The sequence below is a fragment of the Stegostoma tigrinum genome, chromosome 2 (assembly GCF_030684315.1).
Source record: "Stegostoma tigrinum isolate sSteTig4 chromosome 2, sSteTig4.hap1, whole genome shotgun sequence".
NCBI lineage: Eukaryota > Metazoa > Chordata > Chondrichthyes > Orectolobiformes > Stegostomatidae > Stegostoma > Stegostoma tigrinum.
The window spans coordinates 19,087,281-19,110,018 of NC_081355.1; the positions used below are offsets into that span (position 1 = coordinate 19,087,281).

At 42.0% G+C, this 22,738-nt stretch overlaps 1 protein-coding gene across 5 annotated transcripts in view; it reads right to left on the reverse strand.

Moving 5' to 3' along the window:
- Positions 1 to 22,738, reverse strand: part of zgc:158766 (uncharacterized protein LOC100009641 homolog) — a 288,496-nt gene that overhangs the window by 164,021 nt on the left and 101,737 nt on the right. For 4 of the 5 annotated variants that reach the window (XM_048559826.1, XM_048559817.2, XM_048559790.2 and 1 more), the window contains exon 1: positions 18,464 to 18,788. The exons of the other annotated variant lie outside the window; for it this stretch is intronic. In XM_048559826.1, the coding sequence (XP_048415783.1) occupies positions 18,464 to 18,520 (57 nt within the window). In that variant the 5' untranslated portion in view covers positions 18,521 to 18,788. Of the gene's footprint in view, positions 1 to 18,463; positions 18,789 to 22,738 lie in introns of those variants that run through there. 5 annotated transcript variants of the gene reach the window in all.

The window sequence follows — 22,738 nt, forward strand, 5'->3', positions numbered from 1 at the left end:
CCTGCTATTTTGTAAAGCATAACGGGAGAATGACGACTCAATCTTAGGCTTCAAATCGTAACCACTTGACTTCAAACAGCCCAGTTAGGATTCTGAATTAAGTTTCGTTCTCAGTTCCTTCCCCCGTGGCCAGTCCACCTGTGTGCACTCTTAAAAAGTTATAACTGATAATCAGTGAACACGCAGCCTGGAGGCTTACAAAGAACTCAGAAATACCTCTGAAGACCCATTGCACTGCACCAGCTTTTACAAGAACTATCCATGCTCATTCCCCTTAGCCCTGCAAGTATTTCATGCTCAAGTCAATATCCAGTTTCAACTTACAAGTTACTATTGAATCTGATTCCACCATCCATTCAGGCAGTCCTAATCAGAATAACACATTGTACAGAAACACTTCTCCTTATCTCCTTTCAAGCTCTTTTATCACTGATCTGACTCCCTTTGCTGATTTAAATTGCAAAGGACACCGTTGTGAACTATTTTTCACATTACCCTCACTGTAAAAGATTAGAAGAGACCAGGGCACACCCACTGTAAAAACATTTCCAGTTGGTGAAGCACATGTTAAGACTCTGCCCTATCTCAGCCCTGAAATATTTCATTTCCAAAGCGGTGGCAATGATTTATGAGTTGAAATACTACAACATAAACAGGATGTAGCGCACCTGTGAAATCAGATGGTTCTCAGAACCACATGTGCCAGCCTGAGCGCTGGCATCTTTTCCTGAATGTGCACTATTGTTACAGGTCCTTTGGAATGTTTCATCCTCTGATTACTGTACTTTGGCCCACTGTAAAATGTTTAAACATTAACAAGAAAAAAGTTAATCTCAACTTACTAAGCGATTAAAGCCACTGAATTTATTTGATCTCTTAAAATTATGGGAAGCACAGTTCACCACAGCAAAAACAGAAGATGCTATGTCAGAATCCCTCTAATTGCAATGAATGCCTCAGCTGAAAAAAAGCGAGGAAAATAAATACTGGCCCCTTTAAATTGCTCTGAAATAGCTCAAAAAGTTGGTCCCGGACTTCTGATGTGTTGGCAATTCTGGGACAAGCATCCTTTATCCTGGCACTGACTATGGGTGCTGGCAGCGATCTGTAACCCATGGTATAGGATAGGCATTGTACAGATATGATCCAGGAGTCCTAACTATATCTGGATTCAAAAACCTATTGAGAGGTATCTGAGAAAGTCTTGCCCATACCCTCAATCCCTCTTCTATTCTGCCATGCCACCCCCATGCTAATATAGCTGGTATGAATAATGCCAGAACTGAACCACAGAGTCACAGAGATGTACTGTAGGAAAACAGACTCTTCAGCCCGAGTCATCCATGCTGACCAAATGTCCTAAATTAATCTAGTCCCATTTGCCAGCATTTGGCCCTTATCCCTCCAGTTCCTTCCTATTCATGTACCCATCCAGATGCCTTTTAAATGTTGTAATTATACCAGCCTCCAACACTTCCTCTGGCAGATCATTCCATATACGCACCACCCTCTGTCTGAAATATTGCCCATTTAAGTCCCTTTAAATCTTTTCCCTCTTTACGATAAACCCATACCCTCTACTTTTTGACTCCCCTACCCCAGGGAAAATCATGGCCCTCATGATTTTATAAACCTCCACAAGATCACCCCTCAGCCTTCGATGCTGCAGAAAATAGCCCCAGCCGATTCAGCATCTCCCTATAGCTTAAACCCTCTAAACCTGGCAACATTCTTGTAAATTTTTTCTGAATCCTTTCAAGTTTAACAACATCCTTCCTGTAGCAGGATGACCAGAATTGCACACAGAATTTCAAACACAGCCTAACCAATGTCCTGTGCAGCCGTAACAGGACTTCCCAATTCCTATACTCAATGCACTGACCAATAAAAGCAAGCATACCAAATACCTGCTTCACTATTCTATCTACCTTACAACTCTGCCTTCAAGGAACTATGAACCTGCACCGAGCCACTTCATAACAATGGCAAGAGCAGAAGTGCTGAATAAAGCTTCTATTCCAAAATCGTCTTTAAAAACACATTATCCTTCCATAACCCTATAAAAGTGTCAACAGACAGGGCAATTAAAATACAATTAACATAAGTTTTAGCACTGCATTCCACTGACTCTTATCCAGATAAACACGAAAATGTTGACAAAACAGTTCCCATAAAAATACATATAAGGACATAAAGATGCAATCAAGCAAAGTAAACACTCCACTAAGTCATCAATACTGAAGCATTGCTGAGTTAGTGCATTTAAGTCTTAGAGCTCAGCCAAGCTTTCATAATGAATACGACTGGAGAACTGAGGCATCCAGACATTTGTTTCAACCAATGCAGTTCCCAGATGACCTCATTATCAATGATTTACTGAGGTCTAAGTAAAAATGTTCTTTATCATAGCTGTGGGCTTAAATTGAATGTCATTCCCCTATATTAAAATGGTGATTTCCATTCTAATGTATTTACTTGGCTCCAAAGTGCTTTGGAAAGTCCCAAGGACATGAAAAGAATTACATAAATACAATAGTCTCTTTCTTTGTTAATTTGGTATATGATGTGGCAGAAACACTTTATGGCTCTACATCTTCCACTAGCCACAGCCAATGGGAAGAAACAGTCAATTCAATCCATGGTCCATATGCACTAATTCTTAAAATCAGAAGGGAATTTTAAATCTGAGCAAAGGCAACAACACTCATTGTATCTGTAGCAAATATCTGACACATAGGCCTTGATTTTTCAATTGCAACATTCACAAAAGCAACAACTTGTACTTATAAAACACCTTTTAAAAACAGTAAAGTGCCCCAAGATGCTTCACTTGCGTATTTTCAAACCAAACGTACACAAAATTTTCAATTAGATATTAGGCAGGTGCTCTAACTCTCGATCAACAGGGTTAACATTTAGGAGCAACATAAAAGAGGGGAGAATGGGATTAAAAAAAAAGAACGATTTGAAGACAAATTCCAGAAAGCACGGCCTAGGCCCAACTGCTATGATAAGCCAAGAGAAGTGGTCACGACCAGAGTCGGAAGAAGACAGCCATCTTGGAGGATTCCATGTGAGTAGAGAAACAGGAAGGCAAAGGCACAGATGGAGTTGAACACAAAGATGACAATTATAATCAGTGTGTTAGGGGAATCACTGAGCCACTGGTGCAATCCAAGCAGATAAACCTGTGCCATACAATGAGTGCAAACTAAAATAGAAGGATGGGTACAAGTAAAGCTGACCCTATCATACTGTTCCTCAACTCCATTCAAACTGCAGCTGTCTAACTAAGCATTCAGCTCACATTACAACACAATTTCTGCACATTCACAACCGGTTCCAGAAACAGCTTTAGAAAACTACAGCAAAGTTCCCAGGGTGTTGTGTGGAAAGAAGGAGAAATGTTGATCTATATTCTATCATTTATTTTTCTCCCTTCATACCTCCTCTCATGAAAGTGCTGATTTATTCTGATGCAGACTTGCACAGCGGTCCCAATAACTCTCTTAAATGGTCTTGCTTCATAGGTTCCGTTCAATGGTGTGCAGCATCATAACTGAGCCTGACCTGATTCCCACAGTCTGCATGCAGTCAAATTCCAGCTTGAGTCATACACTCATACATCAGCAAAAGAGTCCATTTGGCCCATTGTGGCTGTTCCAGCTCTTCGAACGAGTTATCCAATCAGTCCTTGTTTATATCTTTACTTCATATTAGTTATTCCGTTCAGCAGGGAGATGTTAGCCACAATGAATGGTCTTTGTCAACACTGTTGTCTGCCATAATAGTGGAAGAGGTGTTGACATTAGCTTTTGAATTGAATGTTAATATGAAACCTTTGCACAAAATGCTGCTCTTAATCCCATATTAGTACTGCATTGTTAGCTAAGCATTTTAGCAGCTTATGGCTCTGGTGCAAGATTTGGGAGCCCTGTGTATACACTACGCTCGAATTATTTTCTGCTACCTGCATTGCACAAAGAATACAGTTTCTCAAAAGAACTATCATCAGCCTGAGCAAATGGTAACAGATACCACGAAACAAAAACAGCTATCGCTTACCTAACCATGCAGCTCTCCCACATCTCTATCAGCACAAGGGAACTCTCGCTGAGCAAACCATGTAACATTGAAGGTATTTAAGTGAAGTGCAGGCAGAGCAGAAAAACACATGCCGAGGCAAGCAATCCCTCAATCTGCCTCAAAGTATCACAAATAATTAAAGTGATAGCAGACACCCTCAGCATACCTGTACATTGAGCTACATCTTCATCAGTCATAATCCGTAAAGTTTCAAGAATTTAATTTTATTCAATGTTGAGCATGAGGAGGAATCCCAGAAAGCGGGGCCACATGGGCTGAAGACCCAACCATAGGGCTAAAGAAGTGGTGGAGACTACAGTGGACAAACAAAGCCTTCTCAGATGATTCTACGAGGGTACAGAATGTCGATGTCCAGCTTATTCATCGACAGAGAACGTACAAAATCTTTAGTGCGTATCGAACTGCACCCACTTACAATTGTCTTTTGGGGGCAAAAGATTTAAAATCAATAAAATTCAGCATAGATGACATAAGGAACTTACATTTGTCCAGTATTATTCATGCCCTCAGATATCCCAAAGCACTGCATACAACAACAAGTTATATTTGCATCGCTACTCTAATTTGATCAAATTTTCTAAGGCACTTCACAGGAGCATTAAAAACAAAACACTGTGGAATAAAGGGTTAATTCTGCTATAAATTGTTGTAGAGCCTGTGCAAAGGAACCATGCTTACTGTGATGTCAAGTCATGCTGATCTGGACACTGAATCTACAAAGTTCCACAAAGATATCCACTCATTATAATAAACTGTGCTCAATAAAGCCTGTACTATTCACTCATAAGCATGTAAAGCCTGTCTTACTGCAAATACAAAAATGAGCTACGCAAGAGGTTATCAGTCAAATCACAAAGAGCTTGGTCACTGAAACAGGTCTTAAGGGGTGCCTCAAAGGGGGAAAGTGAAATAAGGACAATTGTTGTAGAGCTTTGGGTCTACCACAGAATTGTTCAGGCACAGGGGAAACCCATCCAGCCCATCAGAGCCTGCATCGCTTTTATTCCCTTGTGCCAATCTCCTGCCTTTTCCCTGTAACCCTGCAGATAATTTCTATCCAAACTATCTTCCAGTGATCACTCAAATGTATGACAATACTATGGCTTTAAGAGATGTATTTTGTCTTGTTTTATTCTAAAATTGAGAGAGGTCAGAGGTCCCAAGCAGTTTGCTCCAAGCCAATAAAGTAACAGCTTGTGACGCCTTGGCATTTTTTTAAAGGTTGGGACAATAGAAGGCAGTGTGAATGGGTGAGGTCAAGCACCCGCCAAACCAGGATTTTAGTTTATCTTTCAATAATTGCTGGGGTATTGAAGCTGGATGTGGAAACTCATTACTCTGTTATAGCTAAAACCTTGGGTTCTCTTCCTGCTGCTAGAATTGCATGTGTGACAATCTATTTTACTACACTTGTTCTTGCCAAGGGTTTGTTTATGTGATGTTACTATATTGGAACAGTTGCAGTTTAGTAGTTAAATAATCTATTATTCTGTTAAGTTTTCCAATAGAGTTGTTGTTTCAATTTTTTTTTTCTTTTGCTTGTGTTTTAACTGTGGGTAAGAATAAAGTGTATTTTGCTTCAAGTCTGGTAATGTGACCAATCAAATTTCATCTGGAACACAACGCCTTACATTTGCTTTTTAAAATAAGAAAAAGTTGAGGGCTAGGCTATTGTCTTAAAATATTTTCAGCAGTATGGTCTGTTCCATAACAAATGGTTCAATTGAACCAGCATCCACCACATTTCTTGGCAGTACATCCCATACTTGAACTGCTCACTGTGTGAAAGTGTTATTTTGTCCTTGCCTTATTTGCATTTCAGTTTACCTCTATGCCCTACCTATGGGAAAATAGATACAGCTACCGATGGTGGAGCGATTAAAACTGGTGACCTGCTTACATTTGGATCTTGGGGTTCACCTGTAATGGATAGCAGCACTGCCTCTTCTTACACTCACAAGTCGCATCATCTTACAGAATATGGCACTTTTCAGTTCCTACCGCACAAGAAAGATGACAGTAGGTGCAAACTATATTGAACCGTGCAGAATTTGACCTCAAGAACTCACTTGGGCTCCTTGCAAAGAGAGGACAACTTACTCTGGTAGACTTTGAACAACAATGAAAGACTGAATAAAAGTTGAATACGGCTGATGTTAGAAATAAAAGCAGAAAATGCTGGAGAACCTTAGTAGGTCCGGCAGCATGTATGGAAGGAGAAAAAGTTAACTCTGTTTCTCTCTCTGTAGATGCTGCTAGATCTGCTGAGTTTCTCCAGCAGTGTTTTGTTTTTGTTCTCTTCCGAAGAATGAAAGAAAGGACTATTGTGAGATTCACAAACCACTTATATTTTAATCAACCTATTCTGATATGTTACATCTCCAGAGTAGCTGGGACTTGAATCCAGGTTGTCTGGCTATATCACCGGTGCAGATATTTCCCAATCAACCTGTTCAAAGATATTATTACACACCTTTAGAGATGGTGGATCTTGAACCAAGGCCTCCTGGCTCAGAGATAGGAACACTACATCTGCACCACAAGACCTCAATGTTTGGCTTTAATTTGTGTGGCTATTGTATCACCAAAACGTTTAAAATAGCATAGTCTTATTCTTCAAAATGTTCAAGCTTTTACCTTATGTAGGTATTTTAAACTTTTTTTCAGTTTTAAATGTTTTATATGTGTGATTTATAGAATTCCTGTCGGTGTAGAATTTTCTCTTCATTTAGTCTTGAAGAGGACAGCAATCCCATGAATGTGTAGTTTCAAGATCACACTAAATTTACAAATTTGGACAGAGTGGACATTAGGAAGATCTTTGCATTGGCAGGAGAAACTAGGACCCGAGGTCACAGCCTTAGGATAAAGGGAAGGCCTTTAGAATGGAGGTAAGGAGAAGCTTCTTCAGCCAGAGAGTGGTGAATCTATGGAATTCACTGCCACAGAACGCCATGGAGGTCAGGTCATTGAGTATATTTAAGACAGAGATAGATAGGTTCTTGATTGTCAAGGGGATCATGGGATACAGGGAGAAAGCCAGGGAATGCGGTTGATAAACTTATCAGCCATGATCGAATGGTGGAGCAGACTCAATGGGCTGAATGGTCTAATTTCTGCTTCTTTGTCTTATGGTCCTATTTCTCAGGTGAAGAGGCTGCTTGAGGCAGTCACAGTTCACCATAAAATTGCTGGTCAGCTTCATGCAATGCTTATGATCATTCTCGTTTCACTGATTTGTTCAATGTCAACTTCATAGGAGTTAAACGCTGCTCCTTTAGCTGCTGGCTTTCAATCTGTCGATTCTATTTACAGAATGTCTGGTTTTTTGAGCCATTGTTTCACAATGAGACTCCTCCAGGTCAGATTTTCCCAATGCCAGGATAGCAGATTGAGAAGTGGAGGGCACTGGGAAAATGGCAGACAGGCACATTGGGATGGCTCCCATTGCTATCCTACTGCCAGGAACAACTGGACAGAGTGTGGCTCTAAGTTGAACAAAGTTGGGCAGTCAACTTTAACATTTAAGGACTGTCCATCCAGGGAGCCATTGGAACGAGAGGAGCTCCACTCACAAGAGGCCGAAGGCAATGAAGGCCAGCCCTATGGTCTAAGTGAACGAGTCGGATGGATCTGCCTAATTAGTGCCTGAATAACTTTCAGTTTTTTTTTAATTTTTCTTTGCACACTCTTGTCATTTACAGGCCTGAAACGATGATAAAGAGTTGATACTGAGAAGAGCTTCAGTAACAAGATCTATCATATTAATATAAACCATAAATGGTTGCTAATATTCAAAAGCTATACATTGTTAATGACAAGAGACTCTTCTGGTTAGACCAGGAAGTAGTGTTCCTCTGGCACATTAGACAAAGCATACTCTAAGTTCCCTGCACTTGAGGAGGTTGGCAGCAGCAAACCTCTTCATGAGCAAGAGCTTGCACTGTGTAATGAGCTGGCATGGCCATAGAACACCTCTCAGTCCCTCAGCTGATTGAGCAGTGCCCATCACTCTTGGCTGGACAGGCAAAGGCCTCTGGTTTCTGGTGTACAGATTTGAAAAGCAGCATCAGAAACCTGCCTACTGTTCTTAATTGATGGTGAGCCCAGAGGTCACCTCCAATAAAATTGCCAGCTACACTACTGACAAATGCAATGTTGGGAGCCCACTTTGTTTCAATACCAGCATTTCAATCCCCATGGTAAAATCCTGCCTCCAGAACACCAGTACCGTGAAAAAAAGTTCGACTATTAGCTGATAAATGCAACAATTTTTCTACAAGCATATGCTTTAGAGGGATTATCACTGAATGTTCTACCCGAATACGATGTTAAGCTAGAAAACTGAAAGTGAAACAGCAAAATGCTGGGAAAAACTGGAGATCAGGTGGCATTTGACTGAAGAGGAATGTAGGGTCAAGATTTTATGTTGATGGCCTTTCAAAAGAGTCCATCTCTGAACGAGGTCTGCAAACATTGTTGAACACATAAGTACATTTACTTAAGGGCAGTTCAGCCTGTTTCTGATTAGCCATGGCCGAAGAGTAACACTCTTACCTCAGAATCTGAGGTCACACAGTTGATACTTGCCCTATATATTTGAGCGCAAAATCTAGGCTGATAGTCTAGTGCAATACTGCTGAACAAATGTTGCACTGTCAAAAGCTGTTACCTTTCAAATGAGCTGTTAACCCTGACCACCTCTCAGCTGAATGTAAAAAAAACACCCACTGTCATATTCAAGGAGCAGGGAAGCTTTGTCCGCTTTCCTGATCAATATTTTTCTCTCAAACAACATTATTAAAACAGCTTATCTAGTCATTTTTTGTTGCTCTTTGTGGAAATTTGCTAACTGCAAATTAGTTGCCAGTTTTCCAACATTAAACTGGGACTATGCCTTTAAACACTACTCCATTGATTATATTTGTGACATTCTGAGTCCCTACAAGATGCAACCTAAATGTTGTTCCTTCTTTCCTGTTTTACAATATGGGTCTTAACAAGTTCTATTAACAGCAGTTTTGGTACGGTCAGGTAATCTGACACACAGGTCTTTTATTGCTGCACTACAATTACTGTTAGCAGGGACAATGTAGAACGCTTGACAGAGGTACAACAGCAATGACTTTTGGTAAGTTTACAAATGTGCAGGGTCACCAGTGTTTGAAAACACTAAGTGCCCATCTTCCCTACCTTGGCAGAGACGCGCTGCAGCAAATGAGATGAAATTGCTGTCTCTTACAATTCCCCGAAGGAGGTGATTTCGGAGGGCACTTGACTATTTCTAAGCCAGAGATGACTTGGGCCCTTCATTGCTCCTGTGCCGACCACTGAAACACAGTCTTTCCCTGGTCACTGGACAAATGAGCAACAGCTGAAAAAGCGACTTGCACCAACTGCAATGAGCAGGGCTGCTCTCTCTGAAATATGTACAGGGAACAGACTCCACGGTGCTGGGGAATGTGAGGCAGATTTTGCACCAATACAGTCTCAAGAAAGTAATATCTTTTTCAGGGAGAAGTTTGAAAGCAGTGTGTTGACAGACCAAAAACTTCAAGCTTCTGAGGCTTCAATGTTGACCTCTTGCACATGCCTGATCGCCACTGTTCCATTAAGACACTCATTAGTACCTCCTTGAGCAAGATTTTAATCATCTCTCCTAATATCTCCTATGTAGCTCAATGCCAAATCTTGTCTTATAGACCCCTGGAGAGTACCTTGGGATGTTTAGCTACACTCAGAGGTAAATGCAAGTAGTTGTTGTACACAGGAAAGTGAACTGGCTGCTCTTAGATCACACCCGTGGCTCACATCAAATCCAGAGTTATTACATGCTGTACAGCTTTAACAGTAAAGCAAGCTATCAACACACTTAAGTAATTCAAAGCCCACTGGAAAGCTTCACTGGGTGATGCCTTGTTCTTATTTCTGGCTGAGGACCCAAATATCCTACAGGCAAGATTGAAATGGCTTGTTGCCAGATCGAATTCTGCCAGTTAATGACAGTCTTCTTTCAAGACACAGTCTGGTATCAATAGCTGAATTTACTGGATCCTTCTTAAAAAGGCAAAAGAGAACAATAACATCCGACTGTGAGAGGTCACATTCCACTAACCATGTTCAACTGAGACTGTGCAATATTAAACAAGCTGGGACTTGATAACAGGCTCTTTTGCAGGTACTCGTCTTAAGCCAATCTCATGGCCAGCAGAATCGTACACAGCCTAAGTTTACTGCTAACTTTTGCAAGGGGCTTTTTGTGCAGTGGTAGTGTCGCTACCTTCGGAGCTCAAGGTCTGTGCTAAGAACCCAATCTCTCTGGAGATACGTCATATTTTTGTTTTATTCATTCATGGGATGTGGGCGTCACAGACAAATGTGACATTTATTGCCCATTCCTAATTGCCCAGATGGTAGTTGAGAGTCAAACGCCTTGCTTAGAGTCTGGAGTCACATGTAGGCCAGACCAGGTAAGGATGATAGATTCCTTTCCCTGATGAACTGGATAGGTTTTTCCTGATAATCAACAATGGTTTCATTGTCATCTTTAGACACTTAATTCCAGTTGTTTTTGTTTTGACACTGAACTCAAATTCCTCCATCTGTCATGGCAGACATTCAAACACTGGTCCCAGAATATTATGTGGGTCTCTTGAGTAGTTGTCCAGTGATATGCCTGAACAAATTGATTAAAAATAAGTAAAAGTCATACTATGTGATGCAGAAAGAGGAACTTTCCTGACAGCCAACAACTGGATAAAGAAAATGACTTGCAGCTACATTTTACAGCTATCCCGCCAACCACATTTATTTGCATGGGCGCACAGAAAAAATGATGGAAGACCAGCCCACTGGCTACTCATTCCCTAAAATAATGGGAGCGGCTAAGGCACCAGCAAGTCCATCTGGCTTTAAGCCTATTGAAAGGCTTAAGTGGGCAATCATTGTCCTCTAAAGGTCCCAATCCACCTCCATTACCACAAAGCACTCGGCAGTGACTGACAGAAAGTGAACAAGTCACTTATTTTATACACTTACTGAAGAGACAGGAATGAAGGGAAGGTACTCTTTGTATGATGGATGATCCCCAAGAAGCTGGATTTTGTGCACAAAGGGTGTGAATTGGTGGGGGAATATACTGGTTTCCCCTCTGGAAATAAAGTTTGTCCCAAATTTGAGCCATTTTCCCAGATGATAACTTCTGGCATCTAGTGGTATTTGCCACTTGTATCAGTGTGTAGTACTGAGCAAGGATTGTTTGAGGTGATTGTTTTGTCTTCGATATGATTCAAGCTTATCTCGTGATGAACAGTGGACAATCTGTCACCAGAGAGTATCAATGGAGGCATTGTGGATAAACAACAAAGAAGGTTACAGGATGATAGCATTCTGTCATACACTAGTAAGTCCTAAATGCTGCTGGTGCTCAAAGCAAGTCAAGGCAACTCATTGAACACTTAGATAATAAAATGTGAGGCTGGATAAACACAGCAGGCCCAGCAGCATCTCAGGAGCACAAAAGCTGACGTTTCGGGCCTAGACCCTTCATCAGAGAGGGGAATGGGGAGAGGGAACCGGAATAAATAGGGAGAGAGGGGGAGGCGGACCGAAGATGGAGAGAAAAGAAGATAGGTGGAGAGGAGAGTATAGGTGGGGAGGTAAGGAGGAGATAGGTCAGTCCAGGGAAGACGGACAGGTCAAGGAGGTGGGATGAGGTTAGTAGGTAGGAGATGGAGGTGCGGCTTGGGGTGGGAGGAAGGGATGGGTGAGAGGAAGAACAGGTTAGGGAGGCAGAGACAGGCTGGGCTGGTTTTGGGATGCAGTGGGGAAAGGGGATGAGCTGGGCTGGTTGTGTGGTGCAGTGGGGGGAGGGGACGAACTGGGCTGGTTTTGGGATGCGGTGGGGGAAGGGGAGATTTTGAAGCTGATGAAGTCCACATTGATACCATTGGGCTGCAGGGTTCCCAAGCGGAATATGAGTTGCTGTTCCTGCAACCTTTGGGTGGCATCATTGTGGCACTGCAGGAGGCCAATGATGAAAATGTCATCTAAAGAATGGGAAGGGGAGTGGAAATGGTTTGCGACTGGGAGGTGCAGTTGTTTATTGCGAACCGAGCGGAGGTGTTCTACAACGCGGTCCCCAAGCCTCCCCTTGGTTTCCCCAATGTAGAGGTAGCCACACCGGGTACAGTGGATGCAGTATACCACATTGGCAGATATGCAGGTGAACCTCTGCTTAATGTGGAAAGTCATCTTGGGGCCTGGGATAGGGGTGAGGGAGGAGGTGTGGGGGCAAGTGTAGCATTTCCTGCGGTTGCAGGGGAAGGTGCTGGATGTGGTGGGGTTGGAGGGCAGTGTGGAGCGAAGAAGGGAGTCACGGAGAGAGTGGTCTCTCCGAAAAGCAGACAGGGGTGGGGATGGAAAAATGTCTTGGGTGGTGGGGTCGGATTGTAGATGGCGGAAGTGTCGGAGGATGATGCGTTGTATCCGGAGGTTGGTGGGGTGGTGTGTGAGAACGAGGGGGATCCTCTTTGGGCGGTTGTGGCGGGGGCGGGGTGTGAGGGATGTGTTGCTGGAAATGCGGGAGACGCGGTCAAGGGCGTTCTCGACCACTGGGGGGGGAAGTTGCGGTCCTTGAAGAACTTGGACATCTGGGATGTGCGGGAGTGGAATTCCTCATCGTGGGAGCAGATGCAGCAGAGGCGATTGAACACTTGCTCTGGCTGCTCTTCAAAACAGCATTGTGAATGACAGCACAATATTGGTAACCCTTTTGCTCTCATCATTTGGTAATGCTGATCATGATTCCTTCTCAATCCTTTGAAACATTTCTTTTATGCCATCATATGCAAACTCAGTAGACTCTTTTTCAGTTCTACCATGAGTCTAAGGGGCTCAATTAAATCTTGTACTGGTTTCCGCTTGTCTGGTTGGTCAGCCACATTTTGTTGGTGGCGCTGTATTTTCAGCAGAAGTTTGTTTCTGGATGACCTGTCCTCTTAGAATTAGTGAGACTCATTTAAAGAAGTTAAGGTCCAATCAGACATGCTGTCTCAATTCTCAGAAGTGTTCATTGCAGAAAAATATCAACTCCTGACATATGAAAGACTCTTCACCACCTTTACAGTGGGAAATTCTTAACTTAGCTAGAGGAAGGCAGCTCTAAATACACTCTAGATGCTTCATATCACTGACTCAGCTAGATTAGCAGCTTTACCCACCTCCTTTTGACATCTAGTTCCTCCCACACCAGCACTATGAGGGTTTGCTGTCAGCTATTCACTGGATGAACTATAGCAATTTGCCAAGGCTGCACTGACAATAAGTCAGTTTACTATCTGTGAGGCTATGACCCATTGGTAAATGACAACAACTTTACCTCCATGTCACACACCATTCTAATTTTAAATAAACCATCTATCCTTCTTTACAGTCTGCTAGTTTGGACACTAGACACCTCAGTCATTAAATTGTTCATATTCTCTTTCAATAAGTGACTGTCATAAAAGATTGGTGGAGTTGCCTTTGAGGTGCTTCAGTGCTCTAAGAATTGCGTTTAGTTCATGCTGTGCCTACTGCACCTGTTTTTCCTTGGAAGTTTCAACTGGGATCTTACAATGGACCAAAACCCCCTTTTTCTATGTTTGAAATATCTCCGGCCTGTATTGAGACAGGAATTCTGATTCCTCCTATTTAAAGATCTGCCGGTAAATTAATTCAGACAGGCAGGTGGCCGCACAAGGTTCCTCAAAGAATTTCCTCTGACAGTCAGTCACCTGGTGTCTCAGGCAACAGCAAGCACCCCCAAGGTTGACCATGTATCATTAATCTTACAGTAAGCAGCAAAACTTAGTAACTCAATGCATGGAGGATGAAAAGCCCAGGAAGTGATCATTCAAGGCTTCAAAATGTGAGAAAGCAATGATATTCACACATTCAGACATGAACTATCCTCTGCTCTGTGTGTGGGCCATCGCAAAATCGATGGGAACAGTAATTACTTTGTTATGGTCCTAGTAAAGCCTTCTAATCTTTGCAATGTTGGGTATTTTACAAATTCCATAGTTGCTGGAGGTCTTCTTCTCTTGATTTACTATTTGGTCAAGTATGTTATTCCTATTTTTCATAAAACATTCTCATACACAGGTGAATCAAACTTAGCCACACATCAGTTTTATACATTACTTTGGCTAATTTGGATTGTAGCCTGAAACACCAATAATCTAAGCTCCATGTTAAAAATCATTGCTCTTAATCTCTCTGTTCAATGGCACCCTGGTTACTATCAGTAATTTCTAAAAACAGTTTTACATTGCTGTTTGTTTAGTTCAGTCACCAAGAGATTGCTTCCCACATTTCCATTGCTTAGTACAGCTCTCTGATCCCAATGACAGAATAACTTAGCAATGTGAAGCCAGGAAGCTCTTCTGATGGACATAATTTGCTTCAATGCAAACTAAGCAAGAGTCTGTGTCAACACATCCTTTATCAAATGGGAACCTGAGTGTAACTAAGCCCATGGATCTGCAGAAAGCAGAACACCAAAGCAGCATTGCTATGTTGATGAATTTGAACAGGAGGAAAGAATGGCTTCAAAGCAATCATTTAAATTAAATCAAGTGTGCTACCGCTTTTCAGATGAATTGGAGCTTGTCAGAATACACTGGGTTCTACACAGTAAACACAGTGCGAAATGTAATTCTGAGAAATGTGTAAGTTGATGTCTGAGTATGCAAATCTTGTTGAGTTTGCAGTGTCTGACCATCCACACAGGGTCACAAGACCTTCAGGATTTATTGGAGCCCTCGGTGTTGGTAGAAAGAGCTGCGTTTCACCAGGGATCAGTTATTGCTTCATCCAGAATTTGCCATAGCTGCAGGGCTAACATCAATAAAGAAATGTGTTAAGAGATGCTATACCTTGTGGTCAGCATTAACACGTAAACTTAAAGGGCATTTTACAGCCCAACATTGTTCTCCTGTACAGATCTTGACATATAGGCCACACAGCATCCCTACAGTGTGAAAACAAGTCATCCAGCCAATTGAGTCCACTTCAACCCTCTGAAGAGCATCTCACCCAGGCATAACCATAAACCCTGCATTTCCCATGGTTAATCCAACTAGCCTGCACATCCCTGGAGACTACGGGCAATCCACCTAAACTGCACATCTTTGGACTGTGGGAAGAAACCGGAGCATCTGGAGGAAACTCATGCAGACATGGGAAGAATGTGCAACTGAGAGTCGCCCAAAGGTGGAATCAAATCTGGATCCATGGTGCTGTAAGGCAATAGTGCTAACAAGTGAACCACTGTGCTCTTGTGGCATAGTTGACAGTGTCGCTACCACTGAGCCACAAGCTCCAGGTTTGAGTCCCACACCAGATCTGACAGCCAGGCAAGGTGCCAGCCAAATATGGAGTTGGCAGGCAGAGGTTCCAGTCAACAAAGTGTGGAGCTGGATGAACACAGCAGGCCAAGCAGCATCTCAGGAGCAGAAAAAGCTGACATTTCGGGCCTAGACCCTTCATCAGAGAGGAAGGGTCTAGGCCCGAAACGTCAGCTTTTGTGCTCCTGAGATGCTGCTTGGCCTGCTGTGTTCATCCAGCTCCACACTTTATTATCTTGGATTCTCCAGCATCTGCAGTTCCCATTATCTCAGAGATTCCAGTCAACCGTGTGATGGGATGTTGGAGCATCCATCACCATCCATAGGTACACGCTGTGACATGCATGTAAAAAGTGCACGTTGGCACAGCAACCCGAACTCCCTGAGGGAATAGTAACACACACTATCACAGATATTGTCCAATTAGCTCCCAGTGACCAGAAAAATAAAAGGTTTCCCACAACAACGTTTGTATGCATGTATAAGGTTGAACATCATTTGCAACAGGTAAAGTAAACGAGCAGGCTAGCACTGCCAGTAAATGTATGGAAGTATTGTGTAGGTTCAAGACAATCACCAATTCAATGCAACAACAATCCCCAATAAGGCTGCAAAATTACAGTCTCTTGTTTGAAAACATGTCATAAGAAAAGGAGAAGAAACAAGCTCCAGCACCGACAATGCGAGCAAATAATGCCCATTTCCAGTTGGCATTAAGAACATGGTGAAACATTATTAATGCTCAGACCAGCCATGATTTAAATATAATGGTAGAGCAGGATTAAACAGTTGGGTGACCCTAGCTCAATTGGCCGGAACGCTGACAGACACCGACAGTGTTGGTTCAATTCCTGCACAGAGTGAGGTTACCACAAAGGATTCTCCTTCTCAACCTCTCCCCTTGCCTGAGGTGCGGTGATCCTCAGGTTAAGCTACCACCAGCTGTCTTTCTCTACTGACTTTGCCGTTCCTAATTAATAGATTCAAGGGGCTGAATAAGCCTCCTTTGTACCTACGGTAGAGGCAAAAGAGAATCAATGTCCTCCTCCTGTACCAATTTAGACTCAAGGGGCCATGTTATCTCTTCCTTTAACTCCATAATAATCTCAAAGGGATGAATGGTCTTCCCCAGTACTTATGTAAACAAGCATAGGGGAGGGCGATGGCCTAGAGGCATTTTTACCAGACTGTTAATGTAAAGATCCAGGTGTGTTCTGGAGACTGGGGTTCGAATTCTGATGTGGCATATAGTAGTATTTGAACTCAATGAAAGTCTGGAATTAAGAGTCTAATGATGACAATGAATCCCACTTTGATAGTCGGAAAAGCCCATTTGGATCACTAAGGGTCGTTTAGGGACAGAAACTGCCATTCTTACCTGGTCAGGCCTACGTGTGACTCCTGACCCACAATAATGTAGTCGATGCTTAACTGCCCTCTGGGCAATTAGGGATGGGCAACAAATGCTCACCAGCCATGTTGACATCCTGTGAATGAATTTTTAAAAATTCCTGTGCCAACGTCATTTTCTTGCATATCAATACGTAGTTCTTTTAGCATGAAGATAAACTTTGTGCATCCATGAAAACTTATATCTTTGATGGAGGGTGCATTATGCAATACAGGTGCCTATTCCAAAGGCCTCCTGGCCAGAAAACACATTCCACAAGCTTCAGCTTAAGCAAATCTCTGTTACCCATTTACCAATTTATGCCACCTCCATTCATTCAACACCCTGTGATCGCTAATCTACACTGCTCGACTGGGAGTCAATGCTTCCATGTTAAAATTCTCACCCCTTTATTTCCTTCATAGCCTCACATTTTCCTATGTCTGCAACCTCCATTCCTATAACCCTGCAAGATCACAGTGCCACATTATTCTTTTTGCCACACTCATTAAGCCCTTATCACTTTGTATCCTAATATTTCTTTTACATAAGCTCGGTGTCAACTACTATCTGATAATAGTTCTGTGAAGATCTGTCGGGTATTCTGCAGCACTGAAGGCGCTATGACATTGTAGGTTGTTGTTGGTTTAGAAAAAAAGAGTGGATGAGCGGTCTCTCAGAGTCACACGTGAAACACAGTTTCAGTAGCTGCCAACAACAGAGTTCACATTCTGCAGTGACAGCATTAAATATGTAAAGTCAATAAAGCAACCCGGTAAGTCAATAATCCATAAAGAACCAATTGTATTTTCTTCTGATCCTTCAATCAACTCCTACTTTATGGCAAGTATGACTAAACATATTTTTGCTGCTGCATGACTCTCTTCCTGATGGCTGAACTTTGGCTTGGCTTACTTTAACTCGAGTGGATGAACTTGGGGAGGAGTTAGTCGCAGTTATTCTGGAAATTGTCAATTCAGTTCCCCGGTCGGAAATTCACATCTCACCGTTCAACAAAGCACAAACAGCCCTCTCCTATACTTTGTGAATGTTCACAACCTCACAGCTCCCTGTAACTCTTGTCTTATTGCATGTCTCAATTGCACAGCCAGGCAAATATCAATAAGAACATCTTTCAAAGTCACTGAAAGGTATTCCATCTCAAAACAAAATTCAAGCAGTGAATAAAGCATGACATTATTCTGAAACAACTTCACCGACTCAACAAGTTAACACTTCTCATTAGCCATTCTACTCACGAGGCAGTACTGGAGGTTTAGTTTACACTAATGAACTAGGAGGTACGATTCTGAGCTGAGCGACACTTAAACAAGCAAGGAGGAGTTGTAGTTAAAAACATTATCTAAAATAATGTATTTGTCATTGTTCTCTTTGATAAAGGCTGGCCCAACATTATATAGCAGCTCTGTGCAATTTTTCCCACAGAATAAAGAACTCACAAAAAAAAATTAACAACTTAACCCATTTTATCTTCTATTGTTCAGAACACCCGAGACTTGCAGTTTTACTGTCGAGTTTACTTTTACTCCCTTTATCATATTATTATTCCACATACCTTTATGCTCAAATGATTATCAGTTCTGCTCTTTGGCACTTGTGATCTGTGAGTCATGTTAAACTGGTTCAGCACCTACTGCCACAAAACAACATAAAATCCAATGCATTGTTCTGTTCCAATATCCTTCTCATTTCCAGTGGTGTACATCCCCTGTCATTTCTCCAGTTGTTCCCCCTTCTGTTAAGCTTTCCATCTCTAAGAACATAAACACCCCCTTAGGAAAAAGAACAACAAATAATTCTCAAGGTCTGGAGTTCAACTGTGTTGGGAGGAAACTGCAAGACAGGGAGTTGGATGAACCAGCTCCGGCACTCCTGGCTTCTCTCATTATGTATACTGATGCAACTTCCCCTCCTAACACTCAAACTTTTCAACACTCAGTGCAACCTTGCACCACAGGAAGCCAAAGCTCATCCCTGCCACACAAAAGGGATTGCAGCTTCTTTCACCCATGCTTACAGGGTGATTTGGATTCTGTTACGTTTTAAAAAGATGACTAACAACTATTTGCATTTATAATGCGTCCTTATTGCAATACATGTCTGGGAAACAAGTTCTCTTTGAGAAAGATGTTCTAAAGTGCTCCACAGGAGCTTTTACTATGAAAGCTGATCTTATAAAACAGGTGGCCAAAGAGAACAGGAAGATGTGAGCTAAGAAAGCATTTTAAAGTAGGACAAGAGATAAGTATCATAGAGTCCTTACAGTGTGGAACCAGGCCATTCAGCCCATACCACTCCTGTAATCCTGCACTTAACCCACACAGCATAGGCAATTTACCTAACCCATACATCTTTAGACTGTAGGAAGAAACCCATATGGAAACAGGGAAAATGTGCAAACTTTTGACAGATAGTTACTTAAAGCTGGAATCAAACCTAGGTCCCCGGTTATGTGGAGCAACTGTGCTAACCACTGAGCCATCGTGCTATCTCCATATACCTAGTAAGGAATTCCAAAGCTTACAGCCAAGCCCAAGACTGATGAAACTAATGCCAGCAACAGTAAAGCACTTAAAGTCAGAGATATGCCAAAGGCCAGAGCTGGATAAAAAGAAATTTCTGGGGAGAGGAGAAGAATAAAGACAAGGAGCGGGGAGGCCCTGAATAGATTTTAACAGCAAGAAATTTAAAATGTAAGTGTCGCTGGATCTGAAGCCAACAATTCAACGAAGAGAGAATTGATTGCTGCATAGGATCTGGACTGAGTTAGGCAGCAGGATTTTGGCTGAACTCAAGTGTATGTTACATGAAAGACCAGTCAGGAAAGCATTATAATAGTTATGTTTCGATGGCCTAAGCATCAGATGAGTTGAGGCAGGGTCAGCAGCAGGTGAAAGCATACAGGCTTGGTGGTTGAGCAGTCAGGATTCCATCTCAGTAACAAATAGGATCGCAAGGTTGTAAAGGTCTGGTCTGGCTTCAAAAATGGCAAGGGGGAGGGATGGAGTGAGGAAGAAAAGAACCAAGATTCTGGTGGGAACTTGGCAGCAAAGGCCAAAACTGGAATAATGAGAGATGCGAAATTCTGTAGGTCAACTCACACAGATGAGTAGGCTAAAGCTTAATGCTGAAAATGAGAGATCGATGGTTCTGGGAATGAAATGGAGGAAATGTCCCAAAGCTGCATTGGTTGTCTCAAAGTAAACATGAAGGAAGGCATCGCGAACTCCACCCATCCTAAGCATTTTTACCTGTAGCATATGGCAAGAAAACCACTGCTTACCCCTGGGAGGTCTTCAAAGATTTGTAATGCCAATAGGGCTGGCACAGAGCCAGGTTCAATTTCACCCTCAGACGACTGTCTTTGTGGAGTATGCATATTCTCCGTGTCGGCATGGGTTTCTTCTGGGTGCTTTGGTTTCCTCCCACATCTGAAGATGTGCAAATTATGTGGACTGGCCACGCTAAATTGGCCATAGTGTCCAGTGATATGTAGGTTAATGGGTCAGCCATGGGGGAATTTAGAATAACAGGATAGGGTATTGGGGTGAGCTCGTTTGGGATATTCTTCAGAGGGTCAGTGTAAACCTGATGAGTCGAATCCCTTCCCTAGGGATTCTTTGATTCTAATGCCAAAGTAGTAGATACTATTGACTGATGAACATTGTTAAACAGAGTGAGTACAGAGCTGAGGAAGAGCCATTTATACAGTGAATACCAAATGATGCTTTTGAAAGCTTACTTTTATCAGCACTTAAAGTGTCAGCTTGATGACAACAGAAGAGGGATCAGATCTCAAAGGAGAAAAATATTATAGGGGTATGATGATATGTTAATAGGATTTACTTAAGGAATAATTTATCTTTACATAGCACCTTTTCCAAGATAACTCAAAGTGGTCTGTAGAAAATGAATTATGAGAAAACTGTAGCCAATTTCTTTTCAGCGAAGTGTGGCAACTGATGTGTGCACAGCAAAATCCCACAAATGGACAGTAACTGGGTCCTAAAGTTCAGTACCTCGACAGATCCAGCAGCAAGAAGGCAAATACTTTTATCTCCTTGTGGCAATTGAAAAGGAACCCAGTCCAGCTGGCAGGTTGCCTTGCTTTCACAGATGGGAACACACCAACTTTTGCACCTACAGGAGGTCAGGGAGGTGACAAATAGAAGGTCTTAAGTCGTCATTAAGTGACTACTGGTAGTGGCTTGAGAAAGTCACCTATGGACAGTCTTGCTTATAATCTGATTAGTAAAATGGATAATTGCTCCCCAAGGCCAATTCATCTCATTATTTCTCCTTCTCATCACCTCTCTTGGTGCCGCCAAGAGGGAAAAATTGATCTCTTTTATTTGGGTTGTTAATTAAGGCATAAATATTTGATTTGATTTATTATTGTCACATTTGCCTGGGTATAGTGAAGTTTTGTTTTGTGTGCAATACAGACAGATCATACCATACAAAGTGCATTTGAGTAATCGAACACAGCGAAGAACACAATGTTACAGCTGCAGAGAAGGCACTCAGACAGCGAGATCAACAATAAACTTAAAATTTGAGAGGTCCAATCAAAAGTCTAATTATAGCAGGGAAGAAGCTGTTCTTGAATCTATTGGCACATGCATACAAATTTTTACATCTATTAGCCAGGTATAAATATTAGCCAGGATAGTGAGGAAACTTCTGTTATTCTAGATTTTTTTTCAGGATATCTTACAATCACCTTGGAGGGCAACAGCTTCTCAGATTAACCATTCATCTGAAAGGTGATAACGCTGACAGCATGGTGCACCTATAGTAATGCATTAAGTTGTCAACCAAGTCAGGTGCTTAGGCCTCTGGAGTAAGCCTTGGGCCTACGGCCTTCCCAAACTAGACCCAGTCTGCTAACCATCTAACCTTGGTTGACACTCATCTTGGTGCTGGTATCATATGTTTACAGCAACGCTAATTTGATAATAAAAGTGCTTGTGATTTTAGACCAACCCAGCATTGTTTCATATCATTATAATTGGCCAATAGATCGAAAATGAGCTCATTTTTGCTTTGGAACGAAAAGGGAAAAAAAGCAACCTCTTAAAATAAAATTCAATAATTGTAATACATTAGCGTATGCACTGGCCTTAAACACATAATGTAAACCTATCGCCTAAGCTGATGATGTTGATGCACAGAAGCCATTTGTGTGGTAAAGAAATGTGGCCTTCAGGTTTCATTCCCACTACCACATTAACACACTTTATCATAGTTTGGTCTTCAAATGAAGCCAACAACAATCTGAATCAGCACAGAAGAGGCAGAGAGGGTCGTAGAGTGAGATAAAAACAGAACAACCCAGTCAGGCGCATTCGTCAACACTTTCTGCTATTCTTTGGTTAGAGTCAGTAAACTGATCTCAGCCTGTGTGGTCTTGAAGGATTGTGACAATTTAGTCTCAAGGGCATGAGGCTAAGGAGGGATCATAAATCAACAGGTACCATTCTGAGTCATTACCCAGTAATCTTATACATGATCATGTGCATCTAATCAGCAGCATGACAGGTCTGCCATCCACAGTGAAATAGCCACCTTGGTATTATGCTTAACTCTGAACTCAGATTCCTTGTGCACATGATCAAATCTGCTTGCTTCTCTCTCTATAGCATTACGGTCTCCATCCACATCTTTCTTAGAGTTATTAAAATCCTTTTATCCTTAAACGTTGTGATCCAATGCTCTGACTGCTGGTTTTCCATTGCCCATCCTCCAAAATTTTCATCTTCTTCAGGATTCAGTTGTCTGCATCTTCTCATACATTGTTCCCTGCTCAACCGTTATGCTAACTTTGTCC